Source organism: Motacilla alba, chromosome 2 (genome assembly GCF_015832195.1).
Source record: "Motacilla alba alba isolate MOTALB_02 chromosome 2, Motacilla_alba_V1.0_pri, whole genome shotgun sequence".
Taxonomy (NCBI): domain Eukaryota; kingdom Metazoa; phylum Chordata; class Aves; order Passeriformes; family Motacillidae; genus Motacilla; species Motacilla alba.
This window is the reverse complement of record NC_052017.1, coordinates 18321288-18339733: the sequence shown is the minus strand read 5'-3', so window position 1 is coordinate 18339733 and position 18446 is coordinate 18321288. Positions and strand designations below refer to the sequence as shown.

The 18446-nt window shown below is 36.0% G+C and overlaps 1 protein-coding gene across 7 annotated transcripts in view; it reads left to right on the top strand.

Moving 5' to 3' along the window:
- The window catches only part of MLLT10 (MLLT10 histone lysine methyltransferase DOT1L cofactor), a 136850-nt gene that overhangs the window by 42756 nt on the left and 75648 nt on the right, over nucleotides 1–18446 (top strand). For 6 of the 7 annotated variants that reach the window (XM_038126817.1, XM_038126821.1, XM_038126818.1 and 3 more), the window contains exons 5-8: nucleotides 5859–5968; nucleotides 12116–12219; nucleotides 15598–15691; nucleotides 17645–17740. In XM_038126817.1, coding sequence (XP_037982745.1) covers nucleotides 5859–5968; nucleotides 12116–12219; nucleotides 15598–15691; nucleotides 17645–17740 — 404 coding nt within the window. The remainder of the gene's footprint in view (nucleotides 1–5858; nucleotides 5969–12115; nucleotides 12220–15597; nucleotides 15692–17644; nucleotides 17741–18446) is intronic. The other variant, XM_038126819.1, reaches the window with a different exon arrangement.

Below are 18446 nucleotides of genomic sequence, written 5' to 3'. Positions count from 1 at the left end.
ACAAATTTTGCTCTGACATTGCTGCATGGTTAGGGAACGGTGATAATATCCCAGAACTCTTGTGCTACCAGGCAGCTCCTGTGGCTGGAGTTCAGTGTGACTTCACGATTCTGGTCTCTGCAGTGCCTTAGTGTTCGGCTGCACAGCTTCAGCATTGACTGTGGTCGTAGTGGAGTCCCTACTCTGTGCCTCTTGCTTCATAAGCAAGACATGGGCTTCCCTTGTTGTGGATGGTAGGATGGATTATATGTTTGTTGCTGTTATTTTATTATGAAGTCAAAGACTGTGAAAACTTGCGCTGGAAGGCAGTTTAAAAGTACTGTGAGTTTATTTATGGGGAAGGCGCTTGTGAATCAAATTTTGGGCAATTAAACAGTAGCTGTAAAGGCAAAAATTTAGTTAGATGGGTAACATACTGTGTATTATTTATCTTCCTGGGTTTTCTTTGTTAATTTACTTTGGCAGAGTTTACTTCTAATTATAGAGCTCTTTGTTGGCAACAGTCTTGTGTTTGCTGATGGTGGAATTGCTAGGAATTACTTTTCTCTGTCACACTGGGATAACAGATCAACTGTTTATTTTCAGCAAGGAGTCTGAAGTCTGAGCTTTGTTACTGTGAACGTTAGTGAACAATGTACATTAAAATTCTGCCTGCTAAGTATGTACTGCTAGGTTTGCACTGAGTTAAAAATCAGTAAGGCACCAGAAATAAAAATCTCAGTGAAGATTGGTAACATTTGGATAGATTCTATGGTGGTAATGAAACATTTTGTGAACTAGAATGAAACGTAAAAAGTGGCGAAACTCAATAGTATGTCTTTCTAAGAGAAATCAAAGTAAAAATGCATTTAAGTGAAATGCTGCAAGTCTCATATGGTGTATTTAAACTTTGAAGACTTTTCAGCATGAATTTCCAATTTTTGATATTGGAAAAAATTGGTTTCATTGTTGTTAACAAAGCAGATCTCAGTTTGCTTTATATGTGGTTTTTTACATTGTTTGAAAGTTGGTAGAATTTGTTTTCTAAGATCTTTCCAAAGGAAAATGTCTTAGCTATATTTGTGTGATGTTTTCTTAGAAAGCACCCTGGATTTTTTTTAGAAGGTAAGCAGCATTTCCCAAAGTTACTGATCTTGAAAGTACAGTAAGGAAGTATTTTTAACTTTATCTATCACCAATAAGTAAAAATTAAAACCAATGTTTTACGGTTTCTGGATAGAGACAATGATTGTTGTAGAATATTGGATTTTTTGGAAGCAAAAGAGACAGTGAATCTGTCAGCCCGTCACAGCCTGAGGGGTTTTCTTCAGCAGTTTCAGAGAAAACAATTCTAGTAAGAGTGCAGAAAAATAGGCAAACTCGATGGCTAATTTGAATCCCTATGATATGTTTCTTAGGCTTTCTAGTTTAAAAACAAGAAATTTAGTTAATTTTAAAGTAAGCAAGGCAAGCAATATCATCTGGTAAAAATACTATTAATGAGAAGGCACATACGTGAAAAGGCCAGCATCTCAAAGATTGAAAAATAAATAAAATTAAAAAAAAATCTTAAGTATAAGGGAAAATTTTAACAATATTTTGCAAGCTGCCATTGTCTCTATTTGCTAAAACATGCGTCCTGCCCTCTCTTGCAGTTAAAGTTGTCCTGAAAGTGAGATGAAACCAAAAGTAAATTGGATATAAGGAGTTCAGTGGAGCTAGTAAGAATTGGTTAGCAATTACTGCAAGTTTCATAAGTAAAATTTAAGAAGCAAGTAATACATCTGTGGCCATTTGTCTGGATTCAAACCATACACAACTAAAGTGAATGGAAGCTTATAATTGATTTTAAGAGTAAATTATATGGTTTATAGAGATGGGTTTAATGAACACATTTGGAACAAAAGTGATCTCACAAATCTCATGGGTTCCTGGCTAAATTTGGGAAACAGTTAAGAAAAAATAGGAATATCTTGCTGTTATTTCTGTGCAATGTTTGGGTGAAGAAGAGAGCTGATAAAATAGTTTCAGTTGCAACAGAAACTAGGCAGAATGTTTTGAATGTTTTTGAATGTGTAGAACAGTGCTGTTGGAGGTTTTATCTTACAATCTAAAACATGGGTATACAATGGTATTTTTCACACTTAAACATTGGTAAAGCTTAAAAGGACTGGATTTAGTGATATTTTTTTTATTCCTGCATGAGAAGGAGGGAAAAGGTGTATAGTTGGTGATGAAATTTTAATTGCTCTATACTAATGTAGTAAGTGATTTGAATAGGAAGTTTATAGTGCAAACTTTATGACTTAGATGGAGTAAATGGACAAATATGTATTTTAAGGTAGTCTTAAATATCACACATCCTTTTAAATGCTTACTTCTCATACAGGCTTCTATGTACAGTTTGGATGGTTGTCTTTAGAATGTTTCTTTGTCCCTGCAGACAAAGAAAGCAGTTATCATCCAGTAGAAAAGAGTAGACAAAAGCATTCAACTTCTAAAGTGGCAATAGGTCCTTTATTCTGCTGGAACTCTGAGCCCTGTGCTCAGCCTGAGTAGTTGTCTAAAAGAGAAGGAGATGTCAGCGGAGGATCAGGAAGGTCTTTTTGCACTGTGTTATATAGTCAGGAACACTCTCAGTTGAACAAAACATGACAAGTAAAACTGTTTATAGGTTAGTAGCTTATTCTCTTACCAGCAGGACCAAGGACATCTATCACATGTTGGCTATAGGTGTCCTTACTTCCATGCTTGTGCTTTGTAGCTCTAGTGGCTAGTCTCTTGATGCTTGGGAAAATGGTTCTTGTTTGCTTTTTTCTGTTTTCCTCCTGCTGTCTGGTCTTACATGGTGAAATGGAATCTTCCTAACCTCCCTTAACTATAAAAGTTTTATGGAGGAGTCTACAGACCTTGAGTTTTCAGAAGGTGGAGATTGCACAGCACCTTTAGACAACCAGTTCTTAACCATGTTAGTTATGGAAAAGTATCTTCCTTACTCTTCCTAAAGGAGACTCTCCTTCACACTTCCAGGTCAGCTGGGTGTTGCTCTCTGACAATTCTGTATTTCTTCACCAGTTAAACTTTGGACAAAAGAATATTTAAGAACTTGTGTACAGGGTGTCTTGAATCCAAGTGGGTGCTGGTGCTTTTTTTTTGGTGTAGGCATGAGAGCTGGTAACAAGGGTGCTGCAACCACCCCTCTAGTTAAATAATTGTTGGACAATATTGTGATTTATTTATTATATTATTGTGATTTTCCAATAAGGCCAGATTATCTGGAATCTGAAGGTGCCAGATGGAAACCAATGGAAAATGTCCCTTGTCCTCAATTCCATGGACACTTACTAACCTGTGTTCAAAAAGTGTTTTAGTGCTGTGGTGCTTTATTTGTTTCATTATATAGATCCCGGGTTTGGTCTCATGAAAGTTAGAAGCCTGTTACTAGCCACAGCTGTCTTGGATGTGTACTTCCTATTTGTAAATAGGAATATGTTGCAGTGTTTTGATTTTTTTTTTTTTTTTTTTTGGGGGTAGTGGTGGAGCACTATTCAGTTAAAGTTACTCCTGAAACTGGTTGCATATAGTAAACATTCTTTACCTACCTGAATTTCAGTTCACTTAGTAAGTGCTTTTTCCCCCCCCGCCCCTAATGTTTCTGGTATATTTTGTATATTTACATAATAATTTTCCATTATATGTAAGTGTAACTAGAGTGCAGACTTAATTACATGTGGGGTAAAAGCTTTTGCCATCTGATAATGTGTAGCCAACTGAAGAAGAGTTTTTTTTTTCCTTCAGAATTTCAGTGTCACTTTTTTATTGGTTTAATAATCTAATTGGCTTTATTAGATAAATGGTGTTTCTATTTGAGTTAATTTTTTGAGAGAACATTTAAATATTCACCTTTAACACCATATTAACATTTATTTGTCTTCAGTAAGATGATTCTGACTTAAGGTAGTTCGCAGTTCTTAGAAAAGCCCTTATAAACACATTTTTTCTGAAGATATTTCAAGTAGACAAGTGAACAAAAAAGGCTGTGGTTTTTACAGTTTTTTTCTCAGTCTGTTAATGATAATTTTTAAATGATCTCTTGGAACAGGTTTTAAAAGCAGCTCAAGTTGGCTTTTTATACTTTTTTTTATCCTACACTTTTATTGGTCTCATGCCTTTTCTGTACAGAATAATTCTAAAGACTGTTTGTAAATACAGTTAAGGAGCAGCACAAATACTGTATTTAGTAGTAGTTGAAACACTAGAATGATAATGTGTGGTGTTACTGTAACTGGGGTGTGGGTAGGTGTGTGTGTGTGCCCGCACTTTTCATTTTTCCTAGAAATTGTAACTACTGATTTAGTAAATGGAGAGGGGAGACACCAGATCCGTTGGCAGAAACTGGAGAAGACTGGTGCTTTAAGAAGAGTATCTGGAAGTGTGTATGTGCTTTTTCTTCTAAATACCATTCCAGAGTCTCAGCGGTACTACTGTGAGCAAGCACAGCTTTGTGTTTAGCTCAGTTTAAGGGTCAGAGTTGAGTTCGGTGAAGAAATTAAGACCTTTTAGATTCTGTAGAGTAGTTGAAAAGAGAAAATCCAAGATGAAAGCTCAGAAAGGTCTGCAGTGAGACAATATGTGGTGGGGTTTGTGTTTAATTTTTTTTCTGTTTTTTTTGTGTGGGTTTATTATTGTTGTTGTTGTTTCTATTTTTATTATAGCATGTGTTTGTACAATGATGATTTACTTTGCTTGCCTAATGTAATAATCTGCTAGATTATCTAATTATGCAAGTCTGTCATTTTATGTCCTTAATGTTTGCATACAAGTAAGCCTGGGTAGGAGGAAAGTAGAATTATTTTTAAAGTTTACTGAAGGTCTTGTGACAAGAGACTAGTTTTCCTCTTAGGGAAGAACAGAATTTGTACCAAGTGATTAGCTGAACCAAATTCACTTCTGGATGAGATGATGATACTTGTAATAATTCTATTATTAATGTCAGTATAGCAATATATTGGATTAGCTATGTAGCAGCTACTGCTACATCTACAGTTATGGGATATGTTCCTCCACTCAAACAAACCAACACCTCTCAGGATCTCTGTTGATAAAAGGCTTCCAATTCGTAGGTTTGTTTCTGACTTGGAGTTTTCCCCCACCTCCATCCAACCAAATGTCAGACAATTTAAGAATGTTGGCTTTCTTAAAATGTTGTTAAAGCACAGTATGGTAAGTAACTTAACCATTTATTGACGATCCCAAGGTAATGAATTAGAATGGGACTGGATATAGGTATTTGTATTCCTATGAAAAAATGAGTTGGCCACAGCTTTATAAATGGAAAAGCAAGAGATTTCATAGAGGGGATGTGAGGGTGTGCATGTGTGTTGCAATTTCTATCTACAGAAAGAAACAGGAGTCTATTCAAATCAGAATGACGTTTTTAAAATAAAAATTATACACAGAAGTCTTCTATGATGCTATGCTTGTAAGACTACCAGTTCGGTCAGATGCTGCTTCCTTTTTGCAGGACTTGGAGTAGCTTTTATGCAACGACTGTATTAATCTAAGAAATTAAACAAAATGATTGTTTTTCTGTTTGTCGCTGTTTGTATAAACCATTAGTATTTGAATTTTGTGGAGTATTACTGGTATAAATTCTCTCTGACTACATTAAAAAATGTATTACTGATCATCTAAACTTTGGATAACAGAAATGAAATGTAAACATGACTTAAGTGTAATTTATGTCAATATCCTAAACAGTTAAAATAGTCTGTGGAAAAAAAAGTTGTTGTAAAAGGTTCTTTGTACTGTAATTGTGCTACATTGAAATGTCCTTTAAGCTTCTAGAAAACATTAAATACAATTATAACTTTTTGTAGGTTGGGCTCATGTGGTTTGTGCTCTGTACATCCCCGAGGTGCAGTTTGCAAATGTTTCTACAATGGAGCCTATCGTGTTGCAGTCTGTTCCTCATGATCGTTACAATAAGGTATAATTATATGTCTTTTTATATTTAATATATTTATTTTAAAACTTCTGAGATTTTATAGTATTAAACTACGCTTCCTAGGATGCACTTTTTATATAAAATTCCTAAATGTCTGCAGTAATGCTGTAAGTTTTCTGCAATGTCTTTATGATAAATTGAAGAATTAAGAAAGCTGTATTATTAAATTAAGCTGTAAGGTTATCTGCCATGTCTTATTAGTCTTTAGATTAGGGACTGTTTCATTAATTAAAAATACCATGATCTTTGAATAACAGTTTATTTTGAAAGGAATCTGAAATATTTTCTGTAGGTTGAAATACTATTGCAGATTATATGAGATGTTATTATTAATTACCACAAAATCCTAGTGGTTTAAGTGTTGATATTAACATAAACATGTTTATAAACATTTCGTTTAGGAAAGAAAGTTATGCTAATATATTAAGGCAACTGCTTGCAGACTTTTGCCTTTCTAAACAGCATTCACTTTAGTGGCATTATTTGCTTGTAGGAGAACTGCTTCTATGTAATTGTCAGTGAGACAGAATGTTTTATTAAGTGTGGTGAGACTTCAAATAAAAAAAGCCCAAAAAAGCGGAGCAATAAACCACTAGGTTGTTAGTGTTCTTTATTGATAGTTACATTTTTCTTCTTTCACTTGTGTTACTTTCTCCTCACTTAACTACATTGGCTTTTCTATGTTCCCTTCTGCAGATGCAAACTGTCTGAATTTCTGATGAGTTGTGTTACATATTTTTCTTGTGTTGCTCTTTTAACTTCTAGTTTCTTTTTTTATTTTTTACTTTTTTTTAATGGTAGTTTGTGGACAATGTAGTAAAGTAAGAATAGACTATGTTATAAAAAAGAGAAAGAAGAAAACGGCATACATCTCTTCTTGTGTTCTTCCTACAGGGAGACCAGTCCCTGTTCACATTGCATCTGTGAATTCTCACACCCCCCACATCCCCTTTCCAAGTTTCCATCTTTGATTTATGAGCTCCCCCTCAATGTTTCTAGCTTTTTTCCTTTTTTCTTTCTTTGGTCTTTTCCTTTTCTGTTTCACTTTCTCCAGTTGCTGTCCATACGTTTTGTCCATCTTATTTACCGGTGTAGCTGAAAAACCAGGAGTCAAAGTCTATGTTTTTCTCAAGCTTTCTCATTACTATCTGAGCATCTCTATTGGCATCTCACTATTTGCTTCCCTCTGCATTGGCAAGAACATGCAACCGCGAGATTCAGTACAGAATTATGAAAACGTTTCTGCTTGGGCACAAAGCAGTAAAGATTTGCTATAACGGATGAGTTTATTTCCTCTCTCTCCTCAACTCTGAGGAAACAGAACATCTGTTTTCTTTTTCCTTGAGTAGTAGTTTTTTTTTTTTTTTAGTTGGTACTGGTTCTCCCTTAAGGTCCTTCAAAAATTTCACGGAACACTTTGGATTTTGTTTTATCTTGCACCATTTCCATTGATAGTAATTGGATATTGGATGAGTAAATCCTTGTAACTTCAAAATACATATTCTGTGTCTTTTATTATTACTTGTTAACAACATCCATTGTTTGTCTCTGTCTTTAATCTTTAATTCCTTTTCATCATAACTGAAATTTCTTCTTTCTGAAACAGTTTTTGTTCTAAATATATGACAATACAGTTGTGTTTTGCTACTGAAATTCTAGTTTCCATTTTTGTTGGTCTGTACTTTATGTGTTTTTCTTTCTCACTAGATAGTTACTAGCACCATACAGTTAATGTCAAGAGAGTTCCTGGTGTTGTCCAGCTCTTAGTTCTCTGTGCTCTGAGCAGGTGTTCTGATTGAGATCTATTTTCCGTGTTATCAGTCAGCCTAAAACTAGTTTCATCAGGCCACTACAGTTTATTGTGAAGTACAGTGAGATTGGTGTCAGAAATGCCAAAGTTTGGAGTCACACCCCTAGCCTGCAAATGATATTATTTTTGTTCTCTCTTTTTACAGACCTAAGATTTCACTGTCATCATTTGGTCTTTTGGGTCAGGGAGATAGCGGCTGTGGGTGTCAGGGGAATCCAAGAAATGGCTATACTGCAGTTGCTACAGCAAACCTTCTGAAACCAATCCAAGTGCAGTGCCAGCAGCAGTCTAGTTGTGACGGTACTGAATTTAGAGAAGTATTGGCTGACAGGGAGCTCTCAACTCTGGCTAAGTCTGTGGCTGCTGCTGAGTTTAGTACTGCTGTGGTTAAATTGCCATGGGTTCCCAAGTAGGCTATTCTTGAGTAGTACCCCCCAAAACCAATAAAACTATTAGTTTCCTTTTCATGTAGCTTGCCATAATTTCACCTTCTACTCCTATTGCTGTTCAAGATAAATTGTGTTTATTTAAATGATACGTCTTTTAGATCAGAAATTTTGTAAAGCATTTCACTCTGATTTTAATAATTTACGCAAAAATGGAAAGAAAAGCTTTTTTTTTGAGAAATAGGTATGACAAACAGTTCTTGAAACATTTGTTGCACATTGAGAACAAATGTAAACCTGTAATTAGGAAATAATGACTGGAGTTGTTTCTTTTCTTGGAGAGGCTTAGTGATAATTTCATTCTGTTTGTCAGCTCAGGTTGGAATAGAAGATTTTAAGATATTATTTCTTGTGGAGTTCTGAATAATTCTCTGTGCATGGCTGGATACATATAGAGAAATAGCATATGAAACTGGGGAGAAATAGAGGCCAAAGAAAATTACCATGAGGGAGAAATTATACTGTAGTCTTTAAAGTAAATATTTTTTAAGTTTTGCCAGAACATAGTATTTAATGTTTGGGTTTTTCTCTTTGCACTTGTTTCTTTACTGAACACTGCAAAATGTGCAGTATTACCAAGTACAGTATCTTAAATGCGAGAAGAAATTCTGTAGATACCAAAGCATGGGGCTTGTCCATATAGACATATTTGGCTGCTATTTCCCTGAAGTTTGCCTGCTTCAGGGATAAAAACCATCACATTACAGAATGAATCCACTGAATGATTTGAATAATGAGTTAGCTATCAGGAAAGCTCTTCTTACAGTGTTGCTTCCAAAAAAGAAATGGGCTATTAGTTGCTCTTCTTTTCAGAAATAGATGTTTCTTATTCCTTGGATGGTTATGCATGGATAATATATAGTTATTTTATGTCAGTTTTTTTTGTCTCTTTCAGGTTCATTTGAAACTATGTGATAATTTTATATAATTGCTGCTTTTAGCAATGTCTTTTAAGAACTGATTTAAAGATAAGTTAGTTTGGAGTTTCTTGATTTGCCTTGTATGAACGCAGCTGGCAAACTTTTCTTTCAGTACTTGCTGCAACAATGATAAATTTATGTAGGATTCCTAGGTTTGATTTTGTGATCAGAGAATGCCATTGGGTAGTTGTTATGAGTAAACTATTTTTGAAATTACTTTTTGCCTTATAAATTTTTTTTGGTCTCATCTTTCCTTCTGTCTTTGCTTTTGCAAAGAAGGTTTACACTTCGAATCTTTGAAGGGAAAATACTGACAGTAACATAAAGACAGCTGTGCAGAATATATATTTTGCCCTTAAAGGAAGTAAGATATTTGTTCTGTTTCTGAGTAAAATTTCCTTGCTGAATTAAAAGCTTTTGCTTCTTTTCCAGTGAATTTGGGAGAGTAGTCTCTTCCCTTAAGAGCTTTGAAGAAGAGTGCAGCTGTAGCTGGTGGGACACAGTTTTAAGCTTCCACATTTCAGAGGCTTCAGAGGTGTAGCATTTGTATAGATTTGCAAATACATCCAAGTCTTCCTTTGTGAAAGAAAGACAAAGGTTTTCAGGCTTCTGGAATTGTTTGTATGTCTAAGAGAATGTACAAATATGAGAAGCTCAGATGTAGAGAATTAATGTCTGTTGGAACCTTCTTTGTCCCTGTTTCATATGGAGTACTCAGAAACAGGTTTAGTGCTTCTCATGACTATTATAGAAAAGTTCTTTGAGCTTCTTAAAATGAGTAGTCAGTCCACCGTTTTGCATTTAAACTTGTTCATAATGTAGCTTGTAGTAATTTTTCAGTCATTTTACTGTAAATTGCTCTAAGAGGTCCAAAACCAGAGACCCTACACATAGGGTCTCTGAAAAATGGAGTCTACATCTCTACTAAGTGGAAGGCTTGTATTGCTTTTCTTTCTGAGCTTCAGTGTGGAAAAAACTTTAAGAATTTGAAACAAAGCTCTGAAAAAAACAGAAAGTAATTGGAGATTGAGTTTTATGGGGTTTATTGAACTCTCTGTTTATAGAGGTATCTTACTTTGAAGTTACTTACACATAATATAGTGACTCACATGAGGTTGATAGATCATGACCTTGTTCGTTCCTAAAATCTAAATGTGTCAGGTCATGGTATGGAAAGCTAAAAAGCAGCCAGTCTCAGACCCTGTCAAACAACTGAATTATCAGTGTTCACCACCTTGATGTACAAAAGAAGCAAGGCAAAGAATTAAGTAGGATTATCCCCTTTCTGATCTTTTAAATGTTAGGTTATAGGGTATGATTTTAGGATATACTAGCTTTTTAAAGTAGTGTGGAAACTGTACAAGAATAACTCTCCTACCTTCAAGTCTTGCATATTAACAAAAATGCTTTAGTTAGCTGACACCTCCTGTTAAATATTGCTCTAAAAACCTCTGTAACAGGCTGTTCTGATCTCAGAATTTCACTCATTTTCCTGTCTAAGGCTGGTTTTGCATTATATAATTAAAAAAAAAAAGTCAGTGGTCTCCTGGTCCATTTTTTTCCACCATGTTTTTGCTACCCATGGTTGATGTTGTTTGCATTTATTACTCTCCTCATTCTCTGCCTCACTGAAAGGAGGTTGTGATAAAATTGTTAGTCAGTTAAAATAGAGACAATTTTATTTTTTCGCATAAGGAAGTTTCTCTTTTCTCAATAAGGATCCTATAATGGGGTTCTTCCTACAGAGGTAGGCATGTCCTTAATACTCAGTAAAGTTCTCTTATATAAAAGTAAACACTTAATCCACCTCAGTACTGGATGATACTTTCATTAAGAATCTGTTCTTAAATTGTGAATTTTACACATGAATGTGATATGATATAGAATCTCTCTAAATGCTCTTTCAGTAATTAGGACAGGAAAAAGTGAAAAGAGATTTAGTTTTGCCTGATGTTTCTCCTTAGAATGCTGGTGAGAGATTGTAGTGACACCTATTATAGTAGTGAGCTTCCATACTGTATCTATCCATATTTATCGGCCACTTGCTAAAAAAAAGTATTGAATAGTGAGGAAGAATTTGGATTTTTAAAATTTCTTTCTCCTGTTTTACTAAGAATGTTTTTGAAAAGAACAAAAATTGCCATGGCATCCCAGTAAAATAAATAAATTGACAGAAATGCTATGAAAAGATTTCCAGGTACTAAATAGCTTGTTTTGGAGGTTGAAATGTGTTTGGTATACTCATTCAAGCTTTTTTTTGGAAGGTTCTTGGTTGATTAATTTACAAGATGTCTGTAGGGCTGTCCAAGTCATACTGAAATAGTCATCCAAACAAAGCAGAGTTTGGTTAAACACCAATTTAATTAAAAGTATCTGAACATCATATGAATATTGAAACATGCTATGACACTTGGAAAATTCTTTGCACCAAATGTACAAATAAAATTTCAAGTTTGCAGGTTTTTTGTATGTAATTGTGTATATATATATATATATATATATATATATATATATATATATATACACACACCATATGGCATATTATACCATTAGGCACTCAGTCAGATGTTTCTGAATTCCATAAATGCGCGTTATATTAAATGAATATGAAAATGATTGAGACTTAAAAGGACATAAATGCAAACTTGAAGGCAAGGACAGCTGGGAAACCTAATGCTATTAACCCTTGGCTGTTTAACCCTTTGGCTGGTTGACAATGGTATGAAATGTAAGCAAATTAGTAATTGTACTGCCTTAACGTTGGTGAAGTGTTACACAAATCCCAGGAGCCTACCAGGTGATCTCCTTTTGCTAACAAGCATGATTAGACTTTCATAGAGAAGTTCTTACACCAGCTTAGCTGCAAAATCCAATAGTTCTCAGCCTAGGATCTCCTGTAACACAGAGTTTGTTCGTATACTTCTTATCAAATTAAGTATTTTCTCTTTGATAGACATGCTATATTTGTGATGAACAAGGCAGAGAAAGTAAAGCAGCCACTGGTGCTTGTATGACATGTAATAAACATGGATGTCGACAAGCTTTTCACGTAACGTGGTAAGTATATTTTATTATTTAATATCTCTGATGTTCCAGAAAGAATCAATACACACAGTGTAATGAATAAGCTCCTTATTTAGTACATCTTTTGAGTAAAGAAATACAGCAAAGTGGTTTGTTTTTGTAATGGTGTTTACTAACAATATGGCAGTGGCAGCATGGATTTTGGTGTGAGCTGCAGAAACTGTCTGATAATACTCCCTTGGGTGGTATTAAATGGTGTGTGCTCCTGTGAATAGGTATAGAGGAATTTGGGGTTTTTCTTGGTCTGAGGTTATTTTTTTTAGAGGATGTTTAATAGGGTATGGGAGTATGAAGACATTGTTTATTAGCACTGCCTGCTAACTGATTTTGATGTTTACTTTTGGTAAATCAGTGGGAAAATTACTGAGCTGTATGTAAAAATGCCTTAGACTCACCTTTTCCAGTATGGATTTCCAAACATTTGGGAGTATCGCACTTCACTGGTGTTATGTAAATGGTAGAGATCATCCTGAACTATTACTGCTGGAGAAAAAAAAGCTGTGTCTTCCACCATCTGATTTGTTCCACTTTAAGATATTTAGTTTTCCTTGCATTCACTTTATGGACTTCTAAAAGAGGCTGGATAATTAGATTAAATTACTTGCTGACACATGTCTGTGGATTTACCTGTTTTATGGCTGCCCCAGTATGCTGCTTCATGACCAGTTAAATGTATTTTCTTCAGTGTACCCAAGTGATAATTTGTATGTCTTGTGGAGATCTCGGGTTTAATTCCATTGTTTTGGTGCTGATAATTTTGGCAACTCTTCATTTATTTTTTTAATTGCTTGACTACTTTGCAGGTTTTATTCTTTCATAAGCATCTAATTTTCATTGGATGTGATGAATGTCAAGTTTCTTTTTATGGTGAAAATGGATTGTATTCCTCAAAGTGTGCATACCATGTAAAGGGATTACTAACAGAAGTGAAAAAATGTGTACATCCAAGCGCTTGTATGAAAAGGTCTCTTTCCTTTCAAACACTTGGCTACATACAAGAGTCCTTTTCATCTTTTTACTTTATTCCAAAACCCTGAATGCTGTGAAGAGCATGAGACTTTTGGTTGAAAATTAAAACAGCTATCTTGCCACTTTTTAGACTGTTTTGGTTCAAAAACATGGTCTGTCCTACAAAATGATATCTACCTGGAGAGTAGTAATATGGCTAGAGATAATTAGAGGCTTCTGTAATATTAAAAAAAAGGAAGAAAAATGTGAAGACTACCAGAAATCTAGGGCAAGGTGTATCAAATTTGGATTATCAGAATGATTGTCTGATGAAAAATGAGCTTAAGTGCATGTTTTTTGTAAGAGAAGCTTAGAAACAATACGTCTTTGCTTAAAGACATCCTCTTAATTATATTTTTCTAGTTGGTATCAGCTGTAGATGTGCATGTATTTAGTATTTCTGGGTTTTCCAAGAGCATATTTTAAAAAATCTGTGAAAATGGACCACATTATATTATATTCTTTCATTTAAATACTCCCGTGTAGCGTTTTGACTGTAACATTGTGTTATTGTGGTGTCTTGGTTTGAAAGACCTGCGTCTGCCAAGTAACGCAGGAGCCTCCCTTGGAACGGAGAGTATGACCCCCATCCCTCCGAACTATTACAGCTGTGGAATTAAGGGTCTTTCAGGCAAGGATATGTGAAAAGGAATAACAGTTCTTTACTAGTATGCATGTTACAACAAACAAACAAAAACAATGGCAGCAAAACAGAAAGGAAAAACCAACTGAAGCCGCAAAGAGCGGACTCCTCTCGCTCTCCTGACCGTTTCCCCGTAGTTGCAGTTCCGGCCGCGGCCGGCAGGGGCGCTGCTGGCTCCCGGCCGGGCGCTGTGGCGTGAGCTCGGGGAGCCCGTGGTAATGGCGGCTCGGCCGAGACGGGAAGGAAGAGAGGCTTTGCTTTACAAACCTGTTGGGGCAATCGATCCTGGTGCCCCAGCGGGACCCTCGGGAGCAGCAAGCTGGAACGGCAGGGACGAACACAATCTACACATCTGGAGTGGTAGAGGAGATGTATCAGAAACTCTGCAGCTGTATCGGGAACCGCGGGGATGTCTGGGCAGACGGGATGTGGGGCTCCAGTGTAGCAAAAACCGAGGAGTAGTGGCGGAGAAGATGGGGAGTGGCAGGGCAGTGGCAGGCGGCCTCCCGGACAGGGCAGGGAGTGACTCCCTTGGGGTCGGGATGGGGAAGAGTGCTGGGGTTTGCCCTAAGGCACCTGAGCAGATGTGGAGGGTCCCCGTTTGGTGGGGTAGGGTGCCAGTAAGGGCCCAGTGCAGCCGCTCCTGGGAGCAGAGCTGCGCTCCCAGTAGAAGAAAGGCAGCAGGAGACTGAACCCCGCAGTGCTGACGAATTCTCCCCACAGCGACTGCAGCCTCTCTCCCCTCCCTGTGCCGAGAGCTCTAGAGAGCTAGCAGCTGCCCCAGCCCCCTTTTCCCCTTTTTCCCAGCCCCGTTCTCTGGTATCTCTGCCCCTCCGAGAGACACCTCAGATAAGAGAAGTGCAGCCAGGTGCCCTCCTCCCCCGAGTTTGGCAACTTCTTTTTTCTCTCTCAAGTACCCAGTCCTCGTTGTCTCCTAGCAACATATGGGAGAAGATTCCCCAAGGGAAGGAAACAAAAGGAAAAATCCTAAACTCTGACATGTGGGAATGAAAATTATAAGGAAAATGTAGCAATGTTTGGTTTGTCAATATCTAAGTTGGTTTTGATAAAGAAAATATAGCAACATTACAAACGGTGAAAAACAAAATGGTTTTGAAAAGATTATACTAGAATAAGGTAATAATTAGTCCCGTCAATGCAACTTGTGTTATCTTTTTAAAAGAAATTAGCCTGCCGCAGTATTTAAACTAGTAAATACAGTTTGATTTACTATGTAATTCAAGTTAGATTTAAAAAAACCCAGTAATTTTCATGGCAAATCAGAGACGCATGTGTGCATGTTCTGAAAAAACGCTTCTTTGGAGCTGTTTTAACAGTTTTGTTAAAAGCTGTTCTTTCCTTAGATAATTTTTTGCTTAAATTTGAGCTAAGAGTCATTGTAGATTGCTTTGTTTATTTATTTGTGCAAGTAGCTGCATAGTAAATATAGATTTGCCAGCTGTAAGCTTGTGTGAGTGGCTTAAAGATTCTGATAAAAGGCAACAGGCCAATATATGAATTATACATGTTTTTCCCTGGGCTGCAAAGTTTGGTTATGTGTTCACGTGCCACTGGAAGTTATTTGTGTGGAAATCTCTTACTAATTGCAGATATAAGGAACCAGATGTTATCAGCTGTGATATTGTGGTACAAACTGGTGTAAAATGGCTTTCCTTGAATGTTTTCTGGTTTATTTTTAGTGCACAGTTTGCAGGACTTCTTTGTGAAGAGGAAGGCAATGGTGCAGATAACGTCCAATACTGCGGCTACTGTAAATACCATTTTAATAAACTGGTATGTATTTATTAAATTCTATAAATAAATGTTACTGACTTATTTTTTATTCTGAGTTGCCATTAGCACTAGAAATAACATTTTCATGTAGTTCAAAACGTAGATTGTATTTCATTAAAACAATGTTTTAATCACAGTTACAGAAGTACTAGCTGGAAATGTTTTTATAAGTGGTTACTTTATAGACGTGTGGGTTTTCCCCCTCTGCCAGAAATAGCATGCACATTTAGTGTTTTTTTTTCATTGAGTTCCTGGAATGTTTTCTTTTGCTATTTGTTTAGGTGCCTTCTAGGAATTCAGTCCATTTTGGAATAAACTAGAAAATACTACTTCTAGAGAATAAAGAAGCACTCCATATTTTTCTGCTTCTGTTACTCCTCTGCCCAACTTCTTTTGTTCTGTCTCTCACTGTGTAGCCAGTGAGTATTCCCTTCTTGTGAGTTCTCTGAAACACAACCTTGAGGAAGTGACTTCAGGTTTGATTTTGAAAAAACAAGCAAGGAAAGAAAAACATGGAAATTTCTCAGTTAATGCAGTAGGTTTTGGATCAGACCTTTGGAGTCTTTCCTTTCACTTCTTAACAGTTTGACAGTTCCAGATATCTCTTTCTATGTACATGTGCGAGTGTGTGGACTTGAGGGGCTTACTGATGTTTAAAAAATGTTATTTATTAGTACTAAAATATGCAGACTTATGTACAAATACTCTTGTAAGTATAGTTTAACTTGCAGATTACCTTCCACTGCTAAAAAAGTTGAATTCTTTGTGTGACTTTTAGGTTGCAGTGGGGTAAAAACACAGGACCAGTCAACAATTTAGTTTCTAGAACTTAAGCTTGGTGAGGTTAGTTTTGTGCTTTTGTGAGTACTGATGAATTAGCTTCATAATGAAGATAAGTCAGGGCTTTCTAGGCCCTTACTAAGCTAAGAATTTTTTTTACTATTTTGAGCTAAGTATTTACAAAAAGAGCAAAAATGGTCTCTTATTTAGTGGCAAGGGCAAACTCTTACACTGTTATGCCTTTGATTTGGATGTAGCAGTGCTGCTATGATTGAGAACAGGTATGTTTATTTAAAACCCAAGTTTTATGATAAAGACATAACTCTATATTTGACATACAATTACTTAGCTTTCCATTACAAAGCTGTAGTGGTAAGAACAGTAAAGGCTGGTAAGATTGTTTTAAGTGTTTCAGTTTCTCTTTAGGATTGTTATGGCTGTTAATGCCTGGTAAATACAGGTGCTTAGTATTTACTGCTGAAGATGGTGGGTGTTCTACATCTACTATTCCGCTGAAAACTGGTTGACAAAAGAGTGGCCTGAAGTGTCTTTAAATGCTTCCTCAGGTACAAGAAAACCAACATTTAGAACACTGGCCTAACATAAAGTATTTGCAGTCTTGAACTGGGTTCTCAGACATTACAGAAATACAGGCAATTACATGTGCCACTTATAATCACAGACATGACTGTGGCATTCTTTATCCTGATTTTTAATCAATTTTAATGAAAATATACCAGACAGATCGCTTGAATAATAAATAAGTAATGAAGTCACCTTACAATGCATTTCAAGCATGTGTCAGGGCATCACTGTGGTTTCATGTGATACTCACTTGAGCAGCATCTTTTTTGTTTTATGTTATGAAAACTTGAAAATGTGTCTAGCATATTTTAACCTTTAAAAAGTGGCATATTTCATTTCTCTGTGGAAAGCATATCTTGCAAATTTGTGGGAGGTGTAAAAGTTGATACAGGGACAGGCTTTTTCCCTGGTATATATTCAGTAATCTTCTGAATTTTAGTGTCAGTAATTAGTCAGCTTTCCAGTAACTGAAGCACTGAAGTTTTTTTCTTCAAGCAATAAGGCATCTTGTCAGTGGAAATGCTTTATACTTTTTATTTATTCAAATGGTTCCTTTTCTCTGTCCATAAATATATTTTCTCTTTTTAGAAAAAGAGCAAACGGGGATCTAATAGGTCATATGATCAAAGTTTAAGTGATTCTTCCTCTCACTCTCAGGATAAACATCATGAGAAGGAGAAAAAAGTAAGTGGATTTGTCGTTGCTAATTATGTGGCACATCTGCTTAAAAGTAGCCCTTTCTGGTAAATTTGATTTTGGCTGAAGAGCGTGAAGAAAATCTTGTTCTGAAGCACTGAATAATAAATAACACGATAAACCATAGGTACCTGCATCCAATGAGGAAACCTCTTCAGGTGCATTTGTACATGCACTTCTCTATTTCTGTTTGCATTCAGTTTTGTGACACTGAAACATATCCATTGGGAAGGCTGTTCCATGCAACTTACTTTGCTTTAATTTTCTGCTAGAGCTTTTCTTGTATACCCTTTGTGACTACCTAAAGAAGAAAACCAGCAGTAGACATTTTAGCAACTGTGTGGATAAACATGTGCATCTAATTCCTTATCTTTCAACCTGTTACATCTTCCTCTCATCAAAGAACTGACATCTCTTCTTGACACATTTTACTGGTACCAGTGGTCAAGCCCACTGTGCTGGCAAAATACCTTCTTAGTCACCTGAGAAATCTTGCTGTGAGGGTACAAAGAACATAATTGCTGATTTTTATGTTGCCATGTTCTTTTAATGATCTGACATTGCATATTATTAAAAATAATTTCAAATCTATGATGATTACTATTTTTAGGTTTTTATTACTGCTGCAGTAACAGTTGTCTGTAGGAAATTTGTCATCTAAATTCAACAGAGGGTGATAACAGACACAATAATG